The sequence below is a fragment of the Chenopodium album genome, chromosome 2, assembly GCF_948465745.1.
Source record: "Chenopodium album chromosome 2, dcCheAlbu1.1, whole genome shotgun sequence".
NCBI lineage: Eukaryota > Viridiplantae > Streptophyta > Magnoliopsida > Caryophyllales > Amaranthaceae > Chenopodium > Chenopodium album.
The window spans coordinates 4,971,556-4,986,563 of record NC_137835.1 but is presented as its reverse complement, the minus strand read 5'-3'; the positions used below and the strand labels follow the sequence as shown (position 1 = coordinate 4,986,563).

Here is a 15,008-nt window from a genome sequence, read left to right as displayed (position 1 = left end):
GTCACCGCCAAAGTCAGCCGGACCACTGCCGAGAAAAACACCCACCGCCAAACCAACAACCCTGTCGCCACATTCAGCTGCCGCACCACCGTCGAACTCCCTTAGCATCTCCCAATAATCCGGCCGAACTCCGATCTATTGTTCCTTGTAGATCGTCATCTCAAATTTTTGCCTAGAAAGGACATTAGTTATCCATCCAAAGAAATTATAAACTCTTGATTTTAAAATCCCCTCATGTCCTATTGAAGCAGGAATAAACTGTAAAAGAATTCAATAAGGAATTGTTCTGCCCGATTTCGCGTCGGTACTCTGTTTCAGAAACAAGCCAAAGAAGGAGAAGCTCTCAATTCAAGCCCCAATTTCAGAAACAAGCTAAGTTAATTGTCATTATTTCGTTAAGCATACGACATCAATCAAGTATACTTTTGCATGCGTTTGTGTTTATTTTTATTGATTTTGATACTCTGTTTTTGGGAAAAAAAAGTCACTTTTGTGAAGGAAAAAAAAGGGTCACTTTTGTGGAAAAAAAAGAACACTTTTGCGGAAAAAAAATGGTCACTTTTGTGGAAAAAAAAAGAACACTTTTGCGGAAAAAAAGGTCACTTTTGTGGAAAAAAGGGTCACTTTTGTGAAAAAAAAATCACTTTTGTAAAAATATAAGTTACTTTTGTATAAAAAAAAAGGGTCACTATGGAAAAAAAGGGTCACTTTTGTAAAAAAAAAGGGTCACTTTTCGAAAAATGTTCGATGTACAATAAAATTATTGTAAACCGGGGGCATGCAAAAGGTCAAACAGGTTCGGATTAAATCGGGTTACGTATCAAAATTTTTTGTTCAAGACCCACAAAACGGGTTGGATTCGAATCGGGTTTGCAAGTCGGGTAAAAAATTGACAGGTCTATATGAGGCATTCCAAACGTCTCATGAGTGAGCCTGTTTTAGTATGCCTCACAAGAATATAAAACAATTATTTTGTTCTAATTTTAGAGATATCTCATGGGCTGTCAAATAATACTTAGGGCATGTTCTCATTGCGACTGAACTGAGCTGGACTGAATTGAACTGAACTGAACCGAGCTTATTAGAGCCGAACTGATCTGAACTTATTAGAGCAGAACTGAACTTATTAGAGCTGAACTGAACTGAACTTACTAGAGTTGAACTGAACTGAAATGAATATTTTATAAGAGGAGGAAAGTATGAGCTGAACTGAACTGAACTTATTAGAGCTGAACTGACTGAAAATAATGGTATCAGAACAGGCCCTTAGTGGCTCACACCGTGAGTCGTTAGTACTTTATTTATTAAGGACTTGTTCCTTCAACTTATTTCATATACTCCGTACTTATTACTTATTTCTTAATAAATTCATATCAGAAAAATTTAGATCAGGACATATCATATCTTTTGATTATCATTTACATCATTAAATATCGTTAATTGCTTTGTAAAAAAAAAAAATTATAAAAATTACAAAATTATAAAAGTTACAAATTATAATGAGACAATTCTAACAAGATCCATTTTGATGATGTTTTTCTTCATAGATTAGTATCAAAATGCAGTCATAGTTTAGTCAAATTGTTAAATCAGATCAGACCAGACAATAAAAATTTAGATCATACCTTACAAAAATCAGACCAGATCTACCTTAAAAAAAAAATCAAACCAGATATCCCTTTAAAAAAACAGATCAGATCTATTTGTTTTAAGTGTAATAGAGAAACGAAGACAAATAAAGGGATTTTTTTTTTTTGAGAAAAAGCGTTAGGGAGTGAGGACGTCAGGAGTCAGGACGAGAATGTCGACCAATACTTGTGGAAAAATGGCTATATTAATGGAGATATCTTAATTATACACTTCCTAACAACTCTAATAGCAATTATCATGTGGTAGTTAAGGCTTTAATAATCGGGATCTTCATTTATTTTTCTATAAAATAAAAGACTTCTCATTGATGTAGAGATTATTATAGAAGATCGACCACGACTTTTATTGTTAGCAAACTTTAATTCTGCTGAAATCTGTATTTTTAATATTTTATTCACAAGTTAACTGGAAAAAACAAAAAAACAAAAAAAAAAAACACAACAACTAATCATTGAAACAGTACTTTATATAGCATTATTGATTACAATTTACAAATAACAAGAAGAAAAGAAATCTCTTTATGATCATGAACTATGTAGATTCTATTTGAATCACCCTAGTTTATCTTATTCAAATCACACCTTAATACTACGTATATATATACTAGGACAGTTAACGCGCGCAATGTGCGCGTCATAGCTAGTCATATCTAGGAGTTTTTTTGGTTTGACTTTTAAATCACAAATTTAGTTAAATTAACTATAAGAGAAAATATAAACAACTATGTGGGTGGTATAAATGTTCAAGATAACTAACATTAATGAAAGCATAAAAGTAAATAAATATTTTAGAGGGTATAGTTGTCTAAACACTAATCATTAAAAGTAGCTTGTACATATTAATGAGGGTAGGTTAAGTATAAATTTATCTTGTTATCTAGTTAATACATGCATGGTATCATCTAGACCGAACTGACTCAAAGTAAAAGGGCAATTCTCATTATATACCCATGTAAGATCTGTTCTGATTGACTGAGCTGAATATTTATGAGAGAAGAAAATTAAGAACTGAACTGAACTTATTAGAGGTGAATTGAACTGAACTTAATCTGAAGAGAACATACCTGTAGTGTATCATTTCAATATCGTATTTCTTCAACACTATTTCTTGATTCATTTTCAAATACCCTATGACTTATGCAAGATTTTAACAATCATAAAGTGTGAAAAACATTGTCAGCATTTCAAACTCCGCTTTGATTAATTAAGCCTAATGTCACACAATGAAAATATAATGTGTTTGTGCCACATAAATTATTAGATATGATGACCAACTTTGAGTCCACCTTCTATTCACACTTGATTGAACTTAAGACCACTATCATATGGGCAAAAAATAAAAATGCCACTCTCTCTCTACTCACTTTCTCACTCCTCTTTTCCATTTTTTATGGGCATTTTATTTAAGAACTCTTCCCACACTTATGGGCTAAAAAAAAATAAAACCGGATCACCATCTCTCCTATATTTTCTCTCACAAATACTCATGGGCCCATAGGTATTGTAGCAATTTATTTTTGCCATTTCTATGGATGAGCATTTGATAATCTCCTCATGGACATTTTTTTTTTTTTTTTTTTTTTTTTTTTTTTTTTTTTTTTTTTTTTTGCTCATGAGTGGGATAACATTTTTAGCATTTTTACCATTAAATTCTCCTCGTGGGCATATTTTTGCCTATGAATGAGAGTGCTCTAATAATCCCTAATATTTTTACTTTTAAGGTGAAGGTATTGCACTTACTATTACTCCGTATTATTATTAGTATTTTATTATCTGCCTAAAAAATAAAGTTAAAAGACTGTTAAAAAAAAATCACTAACCAAACACTCTCATAACCATCTACAGTATAAAAAACCAATTCCAAGATTTCCAACCTACATACCCATTATAACCCACTATTGATTATCCCAACTTGCTTATGGCCATGCCAATAAGAGGCTGAATTTGTTATTACCGGACTAGTGACTACATATAAACTAGACCCTATTCTAATTTTGAGTCGAATACAACCCGCCTTGTTTACATCCCTTAGTTGAATTGAAATAATTGAACTAAACGAGCTCATCATAATTGTCAATCAAAGAACCTTTTACTTCAACCCGAAAGTGTTCAACCCGACCCATAAGGGACCATAACCAAACCGTCCGAATAGACATTCGACATCCCCTAAGGTCCTAATCACTTTATAAACAACCATGTTTGTATTTAAAGAGTTTTAGTTGACGGGTACTCCTTATAATGCAGCAATTAGTAAGGTAATCATTATCTCCACTTGGCAAACATTAACAGGCTACCACAGATATCATCCTCTCAAAATTCCCATTTGTCACCATTAACATTTAAACCTCCATTACCATAAACTAACCACAGATTTACAAACAACACTCTCTTTCTCTCTCCTCTCTCAGCCGCTACTTCCAAATCCTTTATTACAAAATACCCTTTTGCAAATTCACTCCATTTTTATTCAATTTATCAACAAATAAGCTTAATAAGCTATGCCAATTAACCACAACTTCACCCTGTTCTGATAAGGTTTCCTCTGTTTTCCCCCTTTTAATGGAGTCACTTCCATTGATATACCGAGCTCCACACCCTCCAACGACGTCGTTTAAGGCTTATAATCATGGATTTGGGTCTCTCTCCTTTGACTTTTTTCTCCCTAAGTCAACCCTTTGCAGGAGGAGGTTCAAGTATGGTGCTGGTGTTGTGAGGGGTTCAGTGGACCCTGGTAGTAGAAGGAGAGATGGGGTTGATGGGATTGAAAGATCAGACGGTGGTGGAGTAGGGTATACTAGATCAACAATGGAAGTTACCACATTTAATCAGAGCTTTGGAGATGCTGCTAGTGCTACTTCTGCTGATTTTCCTGTTTGGGATAAGATTGGAGCTGTTGTGAGACTTAGCTATGGAATAGGTAACTTTTTCTTATCTGGGGTTTTTCCTTTTTATGTGGGGTTGTTTTAATTTTAAGTAATTTATTTTATTTGATGTTAAAAGGTTTATATGTTAATAAGTAGAAATTTTTATAAATTGTACCTTTTCATTAATTAATTGGATTAAGAGAGCAATAAAGGATTAAAGGGTAATGATGTAAACGAAATTTGATATGAGTTACTTGGTACTATCAACCCGAAGTCCCGAACAATGGGTGATGATGTAAACTAAATTCTATGTGAGGTCCTTGGTACCACGACCCGAACAATGGAACAAAAGGATAATGATGTAAACGAGGTTTCGGTATTAAATTTTATGAATTATAATGAGATAATTAGGTGTAGCCGTGTAGTAGGTTTTGAGAATGAATTCCATTACCTAAATTGTTTAAACAAAGTTGATATGCTCCATAAAAGTTTACCAGAAAGAAGGGTGGATGAGGGAAAATATAGAAAGTTGTTTTGTCAATATCATCCTTTTATTGTCACTTTGTTGTTCCTTTAAATTGTTGGGACTCTTGGGAGGCTCAATTTCTTTTTGTAGTTGCTTTTAGGTGAATAATCACATAAATTTCAAACGAAGAAAAAAAAAAATTATTAAGTAAATGATTGGGTTAACCATCACTTCTGCGAATTTTTCCATACAGTGATCCTCTATTCCTCTTTATTCGAATCTAATTTGTACATAGTATCTTATAAGTAATCCTTTATCCTTGTACACTGTAATGATTTTTGTTCCCTATATGATATGTTACTCTGACTCGACTACTTGTGTTGGACATAAGTACATGTGACAATGTTTCTTGATGTCAGTCTCGCTATTTAAGTATTACCTCCATTACATATTATTTGCAACGATTAGATATTTACTTTATGTCAAATCGTTGCAAATAATATGTAACGGAGGTAGTAAAATTTCATGCTTTTGGTCCATAATCATATGTCAATTGTACATATCCATGTCACATTCCTGAGCACCCAACATGGGTAAGTTAAAGCGGAATGATAAGTACAGTCGTATGAAGTATTATGTTGGACTGTAAAGTAGACTTTATGACATAGCAACTTAGCAAGCGATGTGGTGCCGTAGTGTTTGTCACTTAAGATTTGCACACTATGCCTTATGGTTTTCCTTCTATACTTGAAAGACGGTTCGCTTTATCAAATTATGTGACAGAAAAATGTGTTTGATGTACTGATAAAAGTGATAATTGTGTGTGATTTTGCTTACATTAGGCATATATGGTGCTATGGCTCTTGCTGGGAGGTTCATATGCTCACTTTCCGGAATTGACAGCTCTGGAGGTTTCCAACCGTCATTTGATGCCATTATTCAAGGACTTGGATATGCTACTCCTCCAATTATGGCTCTTCTATTTATATTAGATGTATGTCTTATGACTTTCCCTTTGAATGAGCCTGAGGCTAGCTATATGTTACTCTGTATATATAATCGCTGGCTTAGATGTTTTTAATTTTGTCATGTTCACCTTTTCATAATTAATTTCCTAATGGCTTATGTTAAGTGGCTGTAGGACGAGGTGGTGAAGCTATCACCCCATGCTCGTGCGATAAGGGATGTGGAGGATGAGGAACTACGAAGCTTCTTCTATGGAATGTCACCATGGCAGGTAGATGATTTAGCAACTTTTAGAATTAGAAGACTTGCTAAATTGAGATAACATGTGATATGTGAAAAAAGTGTTGGAAGTTTTGACTAATATTTCATCAATTTTGCAGTTTATACTCATTGTTGCAGCAAGCTCAGTAGGTGAGGAACTCTTCTATAGAGCTGCTGTCCAGGTTAGTAAATGTCTTCAACCATTTTGGATTTCTTTATCAAATAAAACCAGTAGTAATTTTCCATTTAGGGAATGCTGCCACTTTGTGATGGATATTGGAGAGTAGAAATATAGTTATATCTTCTGCAAAAACATGTGAAAGTTTTAGCCTTTAAGATTAAATAAACACTACTTCTTAAACAAAAATTTCAACTTTATAAAAGAGAATAGTAGCCAGTGATAGTTGCCCGTGTTAATTACATTATAAGGACACATCTTAGCTTGGAAGAGGCCTTAAATCAACCCTCAGATAAACATCCAAAATGTTGTTTAAACCTATACACTTCTAGTCAGTGCTGTGAAGTTTAAACTGTTACATCTTATATGTTGATGCTGTAGGGTGCTCTTGCTGATATATTCCTTAGAAGCAGTGACTTGGTAACTGATGTTCGGGGAGTGGCCGCTCTGGTAAACAACCGTTCCTTCTTGTCTATTCTGCCATAGATCTAATGTTCTATATTGACTTGACATACTATCTTACCTTCCCCTGTAATTCAATATGTAGACTGGTGTGCTACCCCCATTAGTACCTTTTGCCCAGGCATTTGCTGCAGTCATCACAGCTGCCCTTACAGGTTCTCTATATTATATAGCCGCATCACCTAAAGGTAATTTCTCACTGTCCTTGTTCAAGAGAGCTTCATGGATATATTATTTCATCTTATAATAATCTTGGAAGTTTCTTTGTTTTATTTCAGATCCTACATATGTAGTAGCACCTGTTTTACAATCTCGCTCTGGCCGTGAGGATTTGAAGAAGCTCTTTGCAGGTTGGTTTCTTCCCTCCTTTTGACTTTGATAATGCATTCAGCTGATTACATAAAGTATCTGTGATGCACGGTAGTTCTCAATTCTTGTTCAATTCTCTTACCTTTTCAGCTTTAGAGACGATCCTGATTTAGGTTCTCTGGTTGTGCTACCAATAAAATTAAAATTAATCCATAACAATGTGTAATTGAATTTATTTCGTTGCTCATATGCGTTCATTATGCAGCCTGGTATGAGCGGAGGCAAATGAAAAGGATATACTCACCCCTCTTGGAAGGAATTTTGGCACTTTACCTTGGATTTGAGTGGATCCAAGTAAGCTCTTCAATTCACTTGTGTGTTAGACATGTTTGTTAGATTTTGTCCAACAAATTTATAACTTTATCTTCTTGGTTTGCCTCAGACAAATAACATCCTTGCACCTATCATCACGCACGGGATATACTCTGCAGTTGTCCTTGGGCATGGTTTATGGAAAATTCATGATCATCGACGCAGGTTACGCCAGAGAATCCAGCAGCTAAATTCAGAAAGGAAGAACCTTTTTTGAAGTTTGCTAGTTACCTTTACACAAAACTGTATATCACTACCGTAGACTCTAAATAGATCCTCAGTTTTATGACTAATATCACAGGAACTATAGTCGGAGTAGTATAGAGTGTGTATATATAGCTATACTATACTGTATACGATAGATAGATAGATGAAATGAAATATACAAACTAGAAGTAACTACAAAGGGTTTGTAATAAAATGTACATTTAGCGAGTGTCTTCTATGATACTCTACTTTCCTGCACATATATGGCTTCTTAAGCTTATGACATTACTTTCTGTATCATGCAATTTTTGGAAAGTTCATGCAATTTTTGGAAAGTGCATTCGGAGCACCTAAACTTTTAGTTGAAAAAAAATGGTCTTTCGTCAATATTAATGGATAAATCATTTAGACTAATGCCGGGGTGGCCGAACCGTTTACCCACTTGATACCCATGCAATTCACTGGGTCACCCACCAGGATCTGACCAAGCAGAAACCGAGCTTGGCTGGATCAGTTGAACCACTTGGCTATCCATGCAAAATAATTTTGGTTCAATTCTGTAAGTTTTGGCAGAAGCATAATACTACTGATTTACTGATGACCATATTACTTTAACACATGGAATGTTACATGATTAAACTCAATCCATTCTTATAAATGAACTTATTATTATGACTGTTATTTAACAGTAAATGTATATCCATGTCTTGAGCATTAATGAAAACTTTTAAAATCCAGAGCAAATATAATCCGCAGGAAGTCAGTCTTCTAGTTGTGCAATAACGCTAGCAAAGACTCGGTAGCCTTGGCACATGTCCGACAGAAGGCAGTATTCATTCTTGGCATGGTAAGTTGCCATTAGACCTGTAAGGCACAGATATCTTATTAGACACTCACATTCACAATGAATTTTCTGATAGTTAAAGACTACTGATAGCAAGTGCACATCAGGACTGAAATTTGACCAATACTATCAGGCTAATGCAAGAGAGAACAAAGCAGCCACTCTAACATACAGAGAGAAGAAAATTGTTTCTATCGGGCTACCATAACATCTAGAGGTGTTTGGTTGGAAGTAACAATTCTCTAAAAGTTAAAAAACCTTAGAGCTTTGACTCCAAAGAAGAGTAAAAGAGTTGTTTGATTGACCAACATCCCAACTGAAGTTCCACTTACCTAATGGATTATGGAGCTAGGTAAGCAACAGTTTCCATCGGTTAGATGTAGGGAAGCAGAATTTCCCACAAAGTGCAACTTCTTATGCTTTTGTCAACAAAACAACTTCATTGTCATCCAATTCCCATATTTATGTGTCAACCAAATGATAAATTGTAGCACTACTACTAAATGGTGTCTATATATATATCTAGAAATCTTCTCTTCATGATTTTGACTAGTCTTTAACTCAAAAGAATTCACCATGACAAAGATGTATGGCTCAATTATATGATATGCAGTCAAGAGCAAAAAAAAAAAGCTATCATGCCATTATTTAACAAAATGAGTAAATTTGTAGTAAGAACAAGACTTTTTTGACCGTGTGCATAATAAGCAAGTCATTGTAGAAAAGTTACCATATCCTGCTGTTTGAACATCAAATCCGTCATCCTGAAACAGAATAGGCATATCAATGCATGATGACATAACAAAAATCAATAACTAAAAATTATAGCAAAAAAATTACAAGTATATAAAAATCTCACTTTTAGATCACGAATCAGTGGCAAACTTCCAGTGATGGAGTATGGCTTAACATGACCAACAACTTCTTCAGTAGCTTTGCATAAGACGTGGAAACCACGAGAATCAAGATCACAAGCCACACCATTGTTGGCCTCGTCAAAAGTTATTGTGAGTCTGGTAAAGACAGCAGATGTTAGTTACCACAAACACGAGGAAAATTATACTAACATAAGATAAAATGAAGAGGTATAAACCTTCCCCTTATGTTTTCATCAGGTAGCACATATTTTGAAACTGGTCCTCTCGTATCTAGCTTCTCAATGTTAGAATTTATGTCATCGACATATTCTTGAAGCTTTTTCATACAGTCATTAACACTGCAAAGGAACAAAAACAAGTACAAGACATCTGAATCACTGTTCTACCCAACAAGAACCCATTGGTGTTGAAGAAGGCAAAGCAAGTAGAGCAACGCAGGAAAGTTTAGTTTGAGGATAAAACTAAAAGACACAATAGCATGAGTATGTTGTGCTTACTCGTAAAAGGGAGTTAACCTGCAAATAAAAAATAAGGCTTAATGAGACATCTCTCTTATCAATGTTTCACAGAGAAAAAGGGACACCACCAAAGTCAGCACTGATTAAGAAAAACCGTGATATACCTGACATCACCAGAAATAGTACACTCGCCAGGGATCTGGTTGATACCCCCTCCTGGATCTGAAACAACAAAAATCAGCAAGAAAGTCAAGCATCAATAACACATCAGCAAGACTATCAGCCAGTTTCCATACAAAAATCAGGAATTCAAAGACCAGCACTTACAAACCCATTGAGTGGGCTTCATGGTTGATGGGGTTGCAAATCCATAGCGTTTCTCTTCGGGGTGCGGAGGAAAATCTTTGTAAAATCGTAACTGTATCTCCTTAAGTGCTTCCATTGTCATTTCCATAGCATTTACTGCCTGCATATACAATATGCATCTATTATTTAAGTTTGGTTGGGGAGGGTTATTAAAAAGTGGATTGCATCATAATAACAAGCAACATTGTTAAACTACAACTACAAGATATTGTACCAAAATGCTTCCCATCTCTTTCGAAATAGAGTTGGTTTAGCTATTCTTAGCAGCTTCAATAACACAAAATATTAGATGAAGATTGGCAATATGCTTCCAGAAACATTCATATCTGAACTCGCTACACCGAACTTTGTACCTCTCCCAGCATCACCTAGAAATACATTACAGCCTGTCTGTATAGAAATGAACCCCTGTTCTAGTACTTACCTTCATTAATTTAAATAAATACTATACCAAGGGGGTTATGATGGAGTATGTGAATGTGTAATAAAAGGTTAATCATTTTTCATCATCTTCAGTAGTCAATAGTGTCAATAGGATTGCAAACTGAAATTGAACCATGAACAATTCGACGACTAATTCCATGCAACAATAATCACACAGCTGGCTATTACACAAACTCCAACATTGAATTCAAAAAAAATGACATCCTTGAAATACATTAGATGTTAAGATGTTCCAGGTAAGTGTTTACATATGAAGCAACCAGCTAATTCAGACAGAAATACTTAACAAAGAGGTAACAAGATTCAGTTCAAAGACTTTCAATTTATGCAAAATCTGCGCATAATTTACTCAGCTTGTTAATCTAATATAGCTTCAATCGACAAATTAATGTAAAAGGATTGGAATAAGACTTTCATAACCACCTACATGAAGACCTCGACAATAGGCTAGGTACAAAAGGAGGATGAGACCAGACGTTCTAAAATGTAGAATAGTCTAGATGTCAAAAATTACAGAAATGCTCTCCAAATAGAGAATTTCAAATGGTTAAATAAGAAAATAGCACCAGAAAGTTTGTAGTAAATCAATTTCTTATCTCTCAAAAAAAAAAAAAAAAAAAAGAAAAAAAAAAACACTTCAAGTTTATCTCAAAGCACCAAAGAACCAGGAATGTAAACCAAAGAATCAGGAATTTCAAATTAGAATCTCCAACACTTCATCTGACATTGTAGGATGAATTGCAAACAAAATCAACTCTAGCATGAAAATCAGAAGATTTTAGCAAAAAATCTATCGCAAAGATTGAGAAATTAGATTGTAGAATATAACTGGTCACAAGGCAACTACTAAGAAGGTGGACTCAGAAAGTCAGAATCCTTCCGTCTCATCTAGTTCTACTCCATATTGACTTATTTCCTAGAGAGTCAGATTCAATGTTTTGAAAGACATGAGAGCTGAGACACTCAATAAGGGTCCTAAAACCTGAACACATACTACAAGGTGAAGATGCTCACATAGTAGTATTATGTAAGGAAAATTCATACCAGTCAAATATTATGAATATATCCAAAATTATGCATATTTCATAATGAAAAATACCTTGTGTGCAAGGCCACTGTGAAAAAGTTTTCCAACACCCTGTAATTTCCATGGTATCACTCCACCAGTACCAATGCAAGGTTGTTTATCAGCTGTGTCTATCCAAAACCTGAAGAAAATATAAAGGATTACATAGGTTAAGCATAAGCTTAAACATGAGGACATCGTATGTGTGATGTTACAAATCATGGCCGAGGGACACATACAGTGGACCTCCCTTCAACTTATCAAGCAATCCATCCTTTCCAAGAGCATCAACACCAATGCCTGTTATAGCTGAGTTCTCCTCATTTGCTATGAAGACCGCAACCACAGTAGACTTTAATTTTGGTTTTGCCTCCCCTAGCTTCTTCATCAATTCAGCTACCAAGGCAACATGTCCCAAACAGTCTGTAGTCCCTCGACCCCTAAGTTTATCACCATCGATGCTCAATGAGAAAGGATCGAAGTCCTACAAATCAATCCATAAGTATTATTAAAGACCAAAACCAACTCAAGCAATGAAGCCTGAACAAGGGGCTTCCAAGAAAGTTTGAAAATATAATCAATAAACCTTAGTCTCTCACCTAAAGACTGGTCAAGACTCAAGAAAGATTTAAAGTATGTATTCATATCACAAGTGAGGCAGATAAGCTAATTTGGTGACTCAAGTAATTATATACACTCTGTGTTAGACTAGTGGAAAGGGAGAAAGGTAAGAAATTCATAAATCCTTTTAAACCTTGGAAGGGAAACTAGAAACCTTAAGCCTTGGATTATGTTACCCGGACTATTCCCATGTGGGCCATGTCATATTCGACAATCTTACATGGATATGAACACTTGATACATAATATGGACCAAAAATATGGTATTTTTTCACAAAATAGCCAAGCATGCCATTTGGACAAATACCCAGGTTCAAATAACATAATCCTTAAAGTAGAAACTATGAAGAATACACATTAAGTCAAACACTCAAACCATATGTTATGGCAATGCCTCTAATGAGGCTTCTGCCTGGGCAAATCAGATGTATACAGCCTAAAGTGGCTCTTTTACCCTTATTAGTATAGCATCAAAAAGATTGTTTTCATTTAGCCCCCTGATTTAAAGGCAACTGAGTCACCACAGAGCATAAATGAAGTGACATTTTACAGACAATCGATACACTCGATTTTAGCCAAAGTCGAAATTACCCATTAGCTATTAATCCATTGGGATACATTAAACATTTGAAATTGGACAAGGGTTGTGATCAATGCTACCCCGAGAGGTCAATCATCGAATCGACCACCTTAATTGACTCATAGTCAAAACTCCAAGACTGCAGATATTCACACAGGACAAACACAAAGTAAGAACAATCTTGCTTGCATCTTCAAATGTTGACATTACTTCAGCACCTCAAACCAATTCCCTTGACCCTCACAATTCAAATTCAATAAAATAGCATCTTTACCAGAAAAGGCAGCATCAAGCCATCAAGTAGCACCATGATTCAGACCAATAAAAAAAATCCCAGCAAACTTTATACAGAAGCAACAGATTCATAGAACAATCTCATGAGCAATCATTAAAATTTCAATCAAAATCAAATTATACATACAGAACTTCATATAAATCTAACACAATCAATTAGAAACACAACATTAACATCAATTAACACCTTAATCAAGCAAAAAAACAAAACCCCAGAAACAAAAAGTTCCAAACTTTCGCAAAAACTAAACTTTAATCAACAAAATAATCAAATACAGAGAAGAATCAATACCCAATCAGAAGGATTAGCAGTGACAACATCCATATGACAACCCACAAAGGAGACAACTTTGCCGGGTTCAGTACCCGGATACTCAACAATAAGGTTTCCTCTTTTCGGGTAGTAAGTTGCATGGTTGATGATGAGGGGCCCACCTCCGGTGGTGGTGGAAAGAGGAGAGAGAATCTCAAGTAGGTGATTGACAACCCTGTCTTCTTCTGGGATTAATTCAGGTGGGTTGTTTTGTAAGTATTTGGATTCGCCAATTAATTTGGTTAAGAGATTGACGAATGATTCTTTGTTTAGTTCTCCAAGTGTTTGATCTAATTCTGATGATGGTGCCATTGAAGAAGAGGCTGTGAGAGCACGGAAGAGAAAGACTGGTTTTTGGAAGCAAAATGGAGGGTGTTTTTTGTAAGCAAAGGAGTTTTTGTAACGCAAGTAAATCGTTTATAGGAGTAATTTCATTGACTGTACAGTCTATACCGTGTACTTGTGCTTATTAAGCACTTGACATAAGTCGACTTGTGAAATGGGTTGGTAGTTGGTTAGATTGGCCACTACCGAGGTGAGCATGGGACGGGTACCCATACCATTAGTACTAACGGTTCGGGTACCCGATAACTAAAATCCCTAAAAGTGATATTCATTTATAGGTTAGGGTATCCGGACTTCGAGTACCCGGATTTTCGGATTAGTTATCGGTATCCAATAACATATCCAATAATGATAATTAAATTTAATTATGTAGTTATCATGATATAATTTACCACCAATTAACAACAATTTCATATGATTTTGACCAAATTATTAATAATATTACTAATTATTGATATTATAAATTAATTATGAAGTAAAGTAAGAGTTTTGATTTTTAAAAAATAGATTTAAGTAGGGAAAAAAACAAAAAAATGCTTATCGGATCGGATGGGGTAACCGTTAATTTTAAAATGATACCCAATAACCATACCCGATAACAAATTATCGGAATGGGTACCTGAACAATTATGGTTATCGGATCGGGTACCCTAATTTTCGGAAAGGTTATGGAACGACTTTTCGGATTTTCAGTTTTTCGGGTAGTTTTGCTCAGCACTAAGATTGGGGTTAACAAATTAGGTTTAAGTGCGAAAGACCTCTTGATGCAGTGCTTTAGAAGTCGTCTCACATCCTTAAAGCTGTGAGGTTCAATTCTTAATAGGCACAAATCTCATCCCTTTTCCCTCTTAGGCATTGCTAGTCACGATTCTTGTGATAAGAGCCTTCAATTGGGACCTTACAAATTAGGTTCAAGTCAAGGGATGAATTTTCATAAATCATGGATGCTTTCATGTTATGGGTTTAGATTAATCAAAATAGTTGAAGAATCTAAACTTGTCTTGTTCTTTTTTATTTTTTATTTTTATGGGAACTTGTCTTGTACTTGGTATATATGTGTCTATCG

At 35.0% G+C, this 15,008-nt stretch overlaps 2 protein-coding genes across 2 annotated transcripts; one reads left to right on the top strand and one right to left on the bottom strand.

The window, feature by feature from the left end:
• The first annotated feature begins 4,007 nt into the window (after nt 1-4,007).
• Nucleotides 4,008-7,992, top strand: LOC145593886 (uncharacterized). The gene is made up of 9 exons (XM_081650250.1): nt 4,008-4,566; nt 5,822-5,973; nt 6,121-6,216; nt 6,326-6,388; nt 6,766-6,834; nt 6,932-7,034; nt 7,125-7,196; nt 7,421-7,509; nt 7,598-7,992. The coding sequence occupies exons 1-9, from the start codon at nt 4,209-4,211 to the stop codon at nt 7,742-7,744; spliced, it is 1,149 nt and encodes a 382-aa protein (XP_081506376.1). The 5' UTR covers nt 4,008-4,208; the 3' UTR covers nt 7,745-7,992.
• A 368-nt stretch (nt 7,993-8,360) lies between these two features.
• Nucleotides 8,361-14,026, bottom strand: LOC145593876 (acetylornithine deacetylase-like). Its single transcript, XM_081650242.1, has 10 exons — nt 13,577-14,026; nt 12,030-12,274; nt 11,824-11,932; nt 10,242-10,380; nt 10,079-10,136; nt 9,954-9,971; nt 9,672-9,794; nt 9,438-9,591; nt 9,309-9,342; nt 8,361-8,598 (listed from the first exon to the last, which is right to left on the bottom strand). Exons 1-10 carry the CDS (start codon nt 13,907-13,909, stop codon nt 8,495-8,497), a joined length of 1,317 nt encoding a protein of 438 aa, XP_081506368.1. The 5' UTR covers nt 13,910-14,026; the 3' UTR covers nt 8,361-8,494.
• Nucleotides 14,027-15,008: the final 982 nt, after the last annotated feature.